This window comes from Anolis sagrei, chromosome 1, assembly GCF_037176765.1.
Source record: "Anolis sagrei isolate rAnoSag1 chromosome 1, rAnoSag1.mat, whole genome shotgun sequence".
In the NCBI taxonomy this organism is placed as follows: Eukaryota; Metazoa; Chordata; class Lepidosauria; order Squamata; family Dactyloidae; genus Anolis; species Anolis sagrei.
Window position 1 is genome coordinate 38,350,380 of NC_090021.1, and position 12,794 is coordinate 38,363,173.

General features: G+C 44.9%; 1 protein-coding gene across 1 annotated transcript in view; it reads right to left on the reverse strand.

Moving 5' to 3' along the window:
* SUSD4 (sushi domain containing 4) overlaps positions 1–9,538 on the reverse strand; it is a 119,630-nt gene extending 110,092 nt beyond the window's left edge. The window contains exons 1-2 of the mRNA XM_060754203.2: positions 9,250–9,538; positions 7,408–7,666 (exon numbers count right to left, since the gene is read on the reverse strand). Coding sequence (XP_060610186.1) covers positions 7,408–7,567 — 160 coding nt within the window. The 5' untranslated portion in view covers positions 7,568–7,666; positions 9,250–9,538. The remainder of the gene's footprint in view (positions 1–7,407; positions 7,667–9,249) is intronic.
* Between the last annotated feature and the right edge of the window lie 3,256 nt (positions 9,539–12,794).

The window sequence follows — 12,794 nt, forward strand, 5'->3', positions numbered from 1 at the left end:
TACAAAGGACTACTGATTCCTGTGGAGAAATTACCACTGACAGATGATGTAAACATTGACTAAAAGATACTCGGGGTTTATTTGGATTTTTTTATGTTGGTGAGGAGGTCCAAAGAGAATTTGTTCAACTGGAGTACAAGCTTTAAAAAAACATGACATAGATGTACCACAGAATCCAACACACTCCCAGATGATTACTTGCAATTCTGACTATGAGAAAATCGAGGCATAAAGATAGTAATGTCACACCATAATTATTTAAACCAGAAACAGGCAAACCTGTACATTAGTATTTGAGGAGTATGTGTAAACAGAAGATCTGAGGGTGAAACAAATCATGACACTGCCAGCTTTTATTATCTGCCCCCTAGTCTGGTACTCCCCAGATGTGTTGGACTATAACTTCAGCTTCCACAGCTTCCTATGATGGCCAAGGGTGCATCTACACTACAGGATTAATGTAGTTTGACACCACTTGACCTGCCTTGCTCCATGCTATGGAACCCTGGGATTCTTAGTTTCATGAGACACCAGTACTGACTTAGCAGAGAAGGCTAAAGACCTTGTAAAACTACAGTTCCAAAGAATCTGTGGTATGAAGTCATGGCAATTGAAGTGGTGTCAAACTGCATTCATTCTACAGTGTAGATGCACCCTAGGAACATGGGAATTTTAACCCAACAAGTTTAGAGGGTGCCAGTTTGGGAAAGGCTATTGAAATGTCTAATGGAGAGCTATGGGAATCTGAAGAGGAACATATGATACAAAAGTAAAGCATACAGATATAAGCTTATAGGGCCTGGCTGTAGCTGCAGCTGCAGGAAACATTGCCATCCAAAAGGTTGACAGTTCAAAAACCAGGTAAGGGTGAGCTCCTGGCCTTTAGCCCAGCTTCTGCCTACTCACAGCAATGTGAGTAGATAAATAGGTACCGCTTAAGTAGGGAGATATTTAAAGCACTCATAAGGAAATGCCAGAAAAATGCCAGCGATTTGATCAAAGCTCTTTGGCAGGGAAAATGGAGTGACAGCACCCTCACCCTCCCCCCGGTAGCTGGAACTGAGCACAGCCTCCAAGATTGCAAAGATGGGAAAGCCAACATATACCTCTATCTATATAAAATTGTCTGTTTTGTCAGTGTATAAACGGCATTGAATGTTTGCCGCATATGTATGTTCTGTGATCCTCCCTGAGTCCCCTTCAGGGTGAGAAGAGCAGAATATAAATACTGTAACTAACTAAATAATTATAAATATATACACAAATAATATTTCTTACAAACTAGAAAGTATTGCCTTGGTATAGAGATAAATGCATAGATCAGGCAAAATCACCATTAAGTCCAAGGACATTCATCCTAATTGGCTGCAATAGTATAACATCTTTCAAATCACCCTGAAAGACAACAATGCCTTGTAAACAAATATTGATCTTCTAAGATAGGATAGAGAATAGAAAAAGCACTAAAACCCATGATATCACACAATATTGTTTATAATATCGATGTTGTAGTTATTGTATTGTTTACTGTAAGTGAAAAATGTACTTTGATATGTCCAGTTTGGATAATTATAGCTCCCTTGAATTTAAACCCTGCCAATTTCAAAAGAACTGACTTCCAAGAAAAATATCACAGCTTCAGTAAAACAAACGCAGTACAAAAATGATACAACCTGGCAACTGTAACAATACTTTCATTCCAATTAAAATATATGCACAATAGAAAATAGGCAGATCTAGTTAGAGAATTGTTTTAGATCTTGAATTTATGGCACAGCTGACACTTTGGAGTATCCCTCAGTGACCAACTGAGGGAAAAGTCTGACCTATTAAAACCACAGATATGAAGAAACAATATAATCATGCACACAGATCTTGGTTGAAAGCCATGTGAGGCAGGAACGTAGTTCAGACACTGTTTTGGTGCTTGCATCATAACCCTGCCATTGGCTGCTCAAAAAAAGTTGAAATATACTGACTCCAAGTCCATGGTGTTGATGTGGTTTAAGTATAAATCATTCATCTAAGTATATGAATGAGACACTCTAACTCCGGATGAAACATGTTCCTGAACCCTTCCACAGAATCCTATTGTTTACACAGCTTCCAACAAACCTAATTAATATATGTAATCAAGCATAGAATTAATTGAGCTTATGCTCATGTAGTTCTCACTGGCTTGTGGTTCTGCAATTTTCCTGGAATCACCTTCATTATCAGCTCCAATATTGTCGAAGGCTTTCATGGCCGGAATCACTCAGTTCTTGTGGGTTTTTTCGGGCTATATGGCCATGTTCTAGAGGCATTTCTCCTGACGTTTCGCCTGCATCTATGGCAAGCATCCTCAGAGGTCTGTTGGAATTAGGACAACTGGGTTTATATATCTGTGGAATGGCTGGGGTGGGGCAAGGAGCTCTTCCCTGCTGCAATTAGGTGTGAGTGTTTGGCTAATCACCTTCATTAGCATTTGAAGGCCTGCTTGAAACTGGGAAGGCCTGTTGCTGGGAGGTGTTAATCTGTGCCTGGTTTCTTCCTCTCTGTTGTTTAGCTGTTATAATTTTAGAGTTTTTTAATACTGGGAGCCAGATTTTGTTCATTTTCATGGTCTCTTCCTTTCTGTTGAAATTGTCCACACACACAGATAGATATCTACATAAAAACTCCAACCATCACCCAAGTCAAAAAAGAAGCACCATCAAAGCCTTGGCAGACCGTGCAAAAAGAATCTGCGAACCCCACCTCCTCCAAGATGAACTGAACCACCTCAACTGGGCTCTCCAGGCCAATGGATATTCCATCTCAGACATCAGAAGAGCTGCAAGACCAAGAACAAACCACGAGAGTAAAGATGATGATCCACCCAGAGGAAAAGTGTTCCTGCCATACATCAAGGGAACCACTGACCGCATAGGGAAGCTGATGAGGAAACACAACATACAAACTATCTACAAACCCACCAAGAAAATCCAACAAATGCTACGTTCAGCAAAGGACAAGAGGGATCCTCTCACCTCTGCAGGAGTCTACCGTATACCATGCAGCTGTGGACAAGTCTACATAGGGACCACCAAACGCAGCGCCCAGACACGCATCAAGGAACATGAAAGGCACTGCAGACTACTTCAACCAGAGAAGTCAGCCATAGCAGAGCACCTGATGAACCAGCCTGGACACAGCATATTATTTGAAAACACAGAAATGCTGGACCACACCAACAACCACCATGTCAGACTACACAGAGAAGCCATTGAAATCCACAAGCATGTGGACAATTTCAACAGAAAGGAAGAGACCATGAAAATGAACAAAATCTGGCTCCCAGTATTAAAAAACTCTAAAATTATAACAGCTTAACAACAGAGAGGAAGAAACCAGGCACAGATTAACACCTCCCAGCAACAGGCCTTCCCAGTTTCAAGCAGGCCTTCAAATGCTAATGAAGGTGATTAGCCAAACACTCACACCTAATTGCAGCAGGGAAGAGCTCCTTGCCCCACCCCAGCCATTCCACAGATATATAAACCCAGTTGTCCTAATTCCAACAGACCTCTGAGGATGCTTGCCATAGATGCAGGCGAAACGTCAGGAGAAATGCCTCTAGAACATGGCCATATAGCCCGAAAAAACCCACAAGAACTGAGCTCCAATATTATTAACTTGGTTAGAGTGCACAGTATACAGCACCAATAAAATCTGACAACAATTAAAAAGTTAGATTGTGGTTTGCAAATCCAATTATTAATCCCAACAAGAGCTGAACCACTTCACATAAGAACAGTGACATAAGAAATGTTGACTTAGTAGGTTCCCGCTGGTTCAATGGGTATTGTCTACTTCAGTGTGTGTCCCCAAGTGTTTTGGCCTACAACTCCCAGAAATCCCAGACAGTTTACCAGCTGTTAGGATTTCTGGGAGTTAAAGGTCAAAACATCTGGGAACCCACAGGTTGGGAACCACTGGTCTAGTTAGAACCATAGAATCACAGAGTTGGAAGAGACCTCGTGGGCCATTCAGTTCAATACCATGCTAAGAAGCAGGAAAATCACATTCAAAGCACCCCCAATAGATGGCCATCCAACCTCTGTATGAAAGCCTCCAAAGAAGGAGCATCTACCAAACTATGGGGCAGAGAGTTCCACTGATGAACAGCTCTCACACTTAGGAAGTTCTTCCTAATGTTCAGGTAGAATCTCCTTTCCTGTAGTTTGAAGCCATTGTTCCACATCCTAGTCTCCAGGGTAGCAGAAAACAAGATTGCTCCCTCCCCCCTATGACTTCCCCTCATATATTTATACATTAAGTTATAGAACTTAAGTTGAAATAGAGAAAGAATATAATTACCATAAAATTTCAGGGTACAGTAAAAATGAAGAAGAAGAAGAAGAAGCTTCACAGATCTCGCTTAGCTTCAGTTAATATGAGAGATTTGATGTGAACCAAATGGGAAATGTTCCACAATCGTGTGTAAGGAGACACCTTTGCCTCACTAAGCATGGTTTTACAGCCAGACTTGACCTGAAGGCAATCTCAGGCTAGCAAAACAGTTTCAATTCCATTTGGAAAGGAATCCTAGAAAGTGCCCTGCTGGACTGTACCAAAGCGCTTCTCCTTCCAGCAACTTTCTCCACAGTGGATAACTAGACGACATTCAACATCCTACAGACAAACCACATGAGGGTAGAACAGGCATGGGCAAACTTGGGCTCTCCAGGCATTTTGGACTTCAACTCCCACTATTCCTACAAGTCCAAGGCCCTTTCCTCTTCCCCCTTAAAGGCCTGAGGCTTTTAGGAATAGTGGGAGTTGAAGTCCAAAACACCTGGAAGGCCCAAGTGTGCCCACACCTGAGATAGACAATTCCTAGTGTTCTTCCCTCTGCCTTAGAGTTATGCACTTAGTTCTTCTGCTTCATTGCTACCTGTTGAGGCCCCTCCCTTCCCCTCTGAGGAAGTCTTTCTCCTTGTTTTACCTTTATCTAAGATATGGGAACAGTCATGTGAGAACCCCTTCTCACAGGAGCTCTAGGGGCTTTGGAATCCAAATTGAATGAAATTCTTTTGTTTATTTCCTGGGTGGATTTCCTGAGACAGTAAACATTTTTCTTTCCAGCTTACTATGCGCATCCAGAGTGCTTCCTCCTGTTTTCACCACAAGCAGATATTTAAACAGGCTGATACACTATGCTAGCAATAAATACCAAGATAGTCTTATGAGTTTTTCTAATGTCCTGCACAGTATTTAGTGTCTTGGGGAGGCCAATTGTGAAGTAGATGAAGGGTAGCTGGCCACAGACTGGGTCCACTGCTCTCCTTTTTGGTCATTGAATCATAGAATCAGAGACTTCGTTGGCCATCCAGTCCAACCTCCTGCCAAGGAGCAGGAAAATTGCATTCAAAGCGATGGCCATTCAGCTTCTGTTTAAAAGCATCCAAAGAAGGAGTCTCCACAACACTCTGAGGCAGAGAGTTCCACTGCTGAACAGGTCTTATGGTCAGGAAGTTCTTCCTAATGCTCAGGTGGAATTTCCTTTCCTGTAGTTTGATGCCATAGTTCTGCATTCTAGACTCCCGGGGTAGCAGAAAACAAGTTTACTCCCTCCTCCCTATGACTTCCCCTCACATATTTATACATGGCCCTCATCATGTCACTCCACTACCTTCTCTTCTGCAAGCTAAACATTCCCGGCTCTTTAAGTCGCTCCTCACAGGGCTTGCTTGGTCATATCAGCACAGACTCCCACTGCTACATTTATCCCGTCTCTTCATGTGTCTCTGATTTAATGTTGACCACTTGTACACCAGGTTCTTACAGTGAGTGATCCCCAAACTGGTTTTCTGGTTGCTACCAAAAGGTTACATTCTTGCAATCCTCTTACCTCTTTCACTTAATGCTACAGGGGAATATGACTGATATCCTTCCCATAATCTTTTATCACCTTTTCTTAGCAGGAAAAAAAACGAGAAGGAAAAGGTAGAATAGATGCCATTTAATTAATAGTATTGGGAGCCCTCTGCTTGGAAGCATCCTTTCCCTCTACTATAATAAGATGCAGTAATAGGTTTATCCATCGTGTCAACTTGTCTCTTTAGACATGGAGAAGCCATCATAATATTTATGGGCTAAGCGTCATGCCGAATATTTGTCCTTAGGATCTGTCTATACATACTTGATGTATCCCGATTCCCAGAGGAATTAGTGGATGTCTCAGATTATTGAAGAAGGATTTATTCTCAGCATATAGAGCAGAAGCTGGAAATGCACATTCAGGAGAAAGTCTTTCTTAGCATTTTCTCTTACCATATATACTAGAATATAAGCTGAGTTTTTTCAGCCCTTTTTATAGGGTAAAAAAGCCCCCTGTGGCTTATACTCAAGTCAAGGTTATTTATTATTTTTCTCTAATTATTATTATTGTTATTATACATTTACATTACTGTACTCTATTATTACTACATGCATTATTTTATTCTATTTATTGTTATCATTACATTTATTATTCTATTTTTATTACATTAATTATTTTACTTTATTATTAGTTATTACATTTATTATTTTACTCTATTAACATTGGATGGATATGTAAGCACATTTACACTGAAGAAGGTTAGAATAATGGTTTAATCAGAGTTGGATAGTCTTATCTTAAATTATAGTTTTATGTAAATATCCAAAAACATTTAACCTACTGATGCCTCAATTAATGTAATTTTATTGGTATCTATTTTTATTTTGAAATTTACCAGGAGCTGCTGCATTTCCCACCTTCGGCTTATACTCGAGTCAATACATTTCCCCAGTTTTTTTGTGGTAAAATTAGGTGCCTCAGCTTATATTTGGGTCGGCTTATACTTGAGTATATACGGTATTTATTTCCCATGTGTGGATTTTGCACAAGGGAGGGATAGAATGATTCTGCAGAGAGCATCATCAGGCCGGAGGAGATGACTGCTTACTGTCTTAGCAGAATTTGCCTGAGGATGGGGGGGGGGGGGGGGGGAGAGAGAAACCTGATATTTATCTGTCTGAACTGAAACTGATCATCCCAAGGGAAGAGAAGAAGTGTCTTTTCTCTGCACCCTTAGGAGGAATCGTCTTTTTCCAGTATTCATACTTGGGCAAGATGTAGAAATTGAAGTGGGCATCTCCTTTCAGGAATTTCCCTTCAGACCTCATCAGGGGATTGATAGATTTATCTCTTTCATCCAAAGATGTGAGAGGCAGCCAGGCAAACAGTGGGAGGATGTTTTCCCCTTTCAGCATTTTGTGCATATGAGATCAATAGCCTCCTCCTACACTCAGGGCACCTGCTTGTCAGCAGCAGCCTGGCATCCCTCTCTTCACTCCCCTTGCCTGCTTTAACCAATACAGGCTCTCCCTATTGCCTTCACAGGAGCCGGACTCACTCACCGCCCGTGATCTGCGCAGGGCCAAAGCAGAGGGCCAGCTGGAACCACAAGACTACCAGGGAGAGCTTGGACTGGAAGCGCTGGCACAGTGGCGGAGACGGCTGCTGCTCTTGCTTCTCTAGGAAGGGATCCCTGCTGTTCGGATTCATTCCATGATACATCTTTTATCCGCAAAGGGCATCCGGATTGCAAGGGTCTGCGGGCAGCACATGGGCACTGTCTTCACTGTGCCTTCTTTTTCAAAAGGTGGCCCTCTGAACCTGGAAAAAGGGACAAGCAGCACTCTAGCCAGTTGCGAGCAATTTTAACCTATAATCCAAGGCTTTCATGGCTGGAATCACTGGGTTGTGAGTTTTCCAGGCTGTATGGCCACGTTCCATAAGCATTCTCTCCTGACGTTTCGTCTGCATCTGTAGCAGGCATCCTCAGACGTTGTGAGGTCTATTGGAAACTAGGAAAATGAGGTTTATACATCTGTGGAATATATCTGTTTGGGGTAGGCGTGAATGTTTCAATTTGCTACATTGATTAGGATGTAATGGTCTAGCAGTTTCAAGGTCTGGCTTCTTACTGCCATTAAATGCTAATCAAGGTGGCTAATTGACACATTCACACCTACCTCAAACAGACAAGAGTTCTTTCTCCCACCCTGCACATTCCACAAACCCCATTTTCTTAGTTTTCAACAGTCCTCGCAACCTCTGAGGATGCTTGCCATAGATGCGGGCGAAACGTCAGGAGAGAATGCTTCTGGAACATGGCCACACAACTCACATCAACCCAATAAACCTGTAATAATTATCTCCCCCTCTCTCCCCAACTCACATCCAAAGTAGAGCCCCTTTTCCCCTACTTCCCAGGGACGCCCCCTAGAGGCGGGATGAGTAAATAAATGACAGGACTCTCCTCCTTTCAAGGTAGATCTTCCCCCTTTTGAGGGCTATGTGTGTGTCTGTGTGAGGAGGATGGAGCCTTCTTCCCTAACCCGCTTTCCCAAAGTGGCATTGTGCCCCCCTTTTGTCCTCCCCCCCCCCCCAACAGCTTCTCAGTCCTTTTGGCCCAAGATTCAACACAGAAACGACATTATATGGTCAGTGTAGACCCTATAATTTAATTGCATTAGATGGCTCCAGTGTGTGAGTGTGTGAGGATGATGGACCCTTCTTCTCCAACTTGCCTTCCCAGAGTGGCATCCCCCCCCCTTTTGGCCCACACCCCCTAACAGCTTCTCAGTCCTTTGGGCCTGAAGATTCAACCCCCATTGTCCAGAGTGGCATTGTGCCCCCCATTTGGCCCACACCCCATAACAGCTTCTCAGTCCCCCATTGCCCCCATGTACACTACTCTAATGCAGTTTGAAACTACGTTATTTGGTCAGTATAGACTCCTATAGTGTAACTGCATTAGATGGCTCCAGTGTGTGAGTGTGAGGATGATAGACTCTTCTTCCCTAACCCACCTTCCCAGAGTGACATTGTGCCCCCCATTTGGCCCACACCCCCTAACATCTTCCCAGTCCCCTATTGTCCGCATGTACACTAATATAATGCAGTTTGAAACTACATTATATGGTGAGTATAGACTCCTATAGTTTAACTGCATTAGATGGTTCCACACTGACCATATGATGCAGTTTGAAACTACATAAGATGGCAATGTAGCGGGGGCCCTCCTTGCCTTCATCGTTGCTTCCCTAATTGCAGAATTTCCTCCCGTTGGATCCATCCAGGGAGGCGGGAGAAGCAAGCCGGAGGAATCCCCTTCCCCTTGGGCAGCTGTCCCCCTCTCTCCCTCCCTCCCTCTTTTCCTCCCCAACCAAGCCCGCTGCGCAGTGCTGCCTTACCTGAGGGCTGCCCGCCTGGAAGGAGCCGCCTTTTCCTTGATTTTAGCCAAGCTTGCTCTGCGCCGGGGAAGCCTCTGCACTCGCCTGGACTGCTAACAGAGGAGGAGGAGGGCTAGGGCTGAGGGAAGGAGGGAGGGAGGCCCTCATGCTACCTGTCTGCAGCGGAGGGGGGAAGAGCAGCAGCAGCAGCAGCAATGGCAATGGCACTCGCATCCACCCGCCGCGCTGCTCCTGCCGCTTCCGCAGCCGCCAATGAGGAGCCGCGAGGGCGCACCTGCCCAGCGCGCGAGGCGCCTTCCACGCCGCTCCCTCCCGGGAGGCAGACCCGCCGCGGGTCTCGCGCACGGGAAGGGCCGCCAATGGGCAGGGCGGAGCAGACAAGGAAGAGGAGCCCCCTCTCCCCCCCCCCTCGCGCTTTCCTCGGGGCATCAATCCTGCAAGAACTCCAGGAGAAGGAGTGGGAGCCTTGGACAGCTTGATTAGACTCCCCTCCTCCAATTTTGACCCGAAAGATAGGGAAAGGGGGCTCCCCACTCAAAGGCTACATGCCATTTTCCTGACCCCCCCCCCCCCTTTCTTTTTATTTTGGAAGTGGCGGCCATTTTTCCAAAACTGCCACTCAGGTCGTGGAGGGAGAGCTCAGAGCGCGAGCCCGGTGGCATTTCATAACTTGCATCCATTGTCAAGTCAAGCACCGTCGAGATGCCGCCGGTAGCCGCAAGGGGCGCTGTTTGCAAGCCTTGCCGAACACTGATCCCGTCCCGTTTCTATACACATTGCCCCAACTCTATTCTCCCATCTTCATCGCTATGATACTTCACCTTGTTGATGGGAAGCTTCCCACCGGAGTGGAAATCATCTATCCGACAGATGGCAAGCTGTTTAACCTCAGCAGACTGAAAGCCAAAACCAAGGTTGCAACAACATCTGTTATAGAACTCCAGAATGCTGATGACAATGTTGTCTGTGCGCATTCAGAAGAAGATCTACAAGCCACTCTAAACACCTTCGCAGAAGCATACATGAAGCTTGGCCTGTCACTGAACATCGAGAAACCAAAGTGCTGTTCCAGCAGTCACTGGCCAGTCCCTCTCCAATGCCAGAAATACAGCTTAATGGTGTCACATTAGAAAATGCTGACCATTTCTGCTACCTTGGCAGCCACCTCTCCACCAAAGTCAACATCGACGCCGAAATACAACACCGCCTGAGCTCTGCAAGTGCAGCATTTTCCCGAATGAAGCAGAGAGTGTTTGAGGACCGGGACATCCGTAGGGATACCAAGGTGCTTGTTTATAAAGCTATTTTCCACCCAACCCTGCTATATGCCTGCAAGACGTGCACTGTCTACAGAAGTCACATGCAACTCGTGGAACGATTCCATCAGCACTCCCTCTGGAAAATCCTGCAAATCTCTTGGGAAGACAAGGAGACAAATGTAAGTGTGCTGGAAAAAGCAAAGGCCACCAGCATTGAAGCGATGGTCATCCGCCATCAACTCTGCTGGACCGGCCACATTGTCTGGATGCCCAACCACTGTCTCCCAAAGCAGTTGCTGTACTCCGAACACAAGAACAGAAAACGGAATGTTGGAGGACAGGAAACAAGATTGAAAGATGGGTTCAAAGCCAGCCTTAAAAACTCTGGCATAGACACTAAGAACTGGGAAGCCCTGGCCCTTGAGCGCTCCAGCTGGAGGTCAGCTGTGACCAGCAGTGCTGTAGAATTTGAAGAGGCAGGAATGGAGGGCAACAAAGAGAAACGTGCCAAGAGGAAGGTGTGTCAAGCCAACCCCGACCGAGACTGCCTTCCACCTGGAAACCAATGCCCACACTGCGGGAGAAGATGCAGATCAAGAATAGGGCTCCACAGCCACCTACAGACTCACAAGAATTCTGATCCTGGAAGACTATCCTATTCGGCCAACGAGGGATCGCCTAAGAGAGAGTCTACAATTTGGAATGTCCAGGGTGGGAGAAAGAATTATTGTCTGTTTGAGGTAGGTGTGAATGTTTCAATTGGCCACCTTGATTAGCATTTAATGATCTAGCAGTTTCAAGGTCTGGCTTCTTACTGCCATCAAATGCTAATCAAGGTGGCCAACTGAAACATTCACACCTACCTCAAACAGACAAGAGTTCTTTCTCCCACCCTGAACATTCAACAGATATATAAACCCCACTTGTCTAGTTTCCAACAGACATCACAATCTCTGAGAATGCCTGCCATAGATGTGGGTGAAACATCAGGAGAGAATGCTTCTGGAACATGGCTGTATAGCCCGGAAGACTCACAGCAACCTTCTGACTCTATCTTGTTTGTAACTTGGGGGCTACCTGTAGTGCCTTTCAAGGGATCAATTTGCATGGGTTGTTGTTCATTTGTTCAGTCATTTCCAATTCTTCATGACCACATGGACCAGCCCACACCAGAGCTCCCTGTTGGCCATCACCACCCCCAGCTCCTTCAAGGTCAATCCAGTCACTTCAGGGATGCCATCCATCCATCTTGCCCTTGGTCGGCCCCTCTTCCTTTTTCCTTCCATTTTCCCCAGCATCACTGCCTTCTCCAAGCTTTCCTGTCCTCTCATTATGTGGACAAAGTACTTCATCTTGGGCTGTAATATCCTTCCCTCCAATGAGTAGTCAGGCTTTATTTCCTGGAGGATGGACTGGTTGGATCTTCTCACAGTCCAAGGTACTCTCAGAACTTCCCTCAAAAGCATCTATCTTCCTTTGCTCAGTCTTCCCTAAGGTCCAGCTCTCACATTCGTAGGTGACTATGAAGAATACCATTGCTTTAACTATGCGGATCTTCGTTGCCAGTGTGATGTCTCTTCACTATTTTATCGAGATTGGACATTGTTCTCCTCCCAGCTATTTTGCTACCCTACTGACCTCCAGTGATGACGACAATGATGATGACGATGATGATGTATCTATACCCCTTTATCTTTGTCAAAGAGTCTCCAAGTCACTCATAGCATTATAGAAGAAGGGGTAATGGACCATAAACTCCATTCTGTATTTCCCTTTTAGCCCAATCCCCATAGGCTTTAGAAACTTTGATTCCAGAGGTGTAGGATTTGGGGCTCCCTTCATCTGAGAAATAACATCATCCTCATCAATACCTACATATGGCAGAAAGAGATCGATTTATTCATAGTAGAGTTTATGAAAATGTAACATTTGGCTTTTAAGGCGTATGCTGACATACAGACAGACATTTTCATCTAGCCTTTGGGATAGTAACATTTGAAGTAAGAACATTTGCTACACATTTGTTCTTTGCTTTATGTTTTCAGGATTGTCATGAAAATGTGCAACTTTAATGAGGAGGTAATAATGTTCTTTGCTCAACATGGTATTTGCAGCAAGAAAGTCAAAGGCAGGGACTGACTGGCTGACAGATTAACCAAGCTGTAAATCAGACATGGGCAAACTTGGGCTGGCTGGGTGTTTTGGACTTCAACTCCCACAATTCCTAACAGCCTCAGGCCCTTTCCTTTCCCCCCTCCTCAGCCGCTTAAGCCTGAGGCTGTTAGG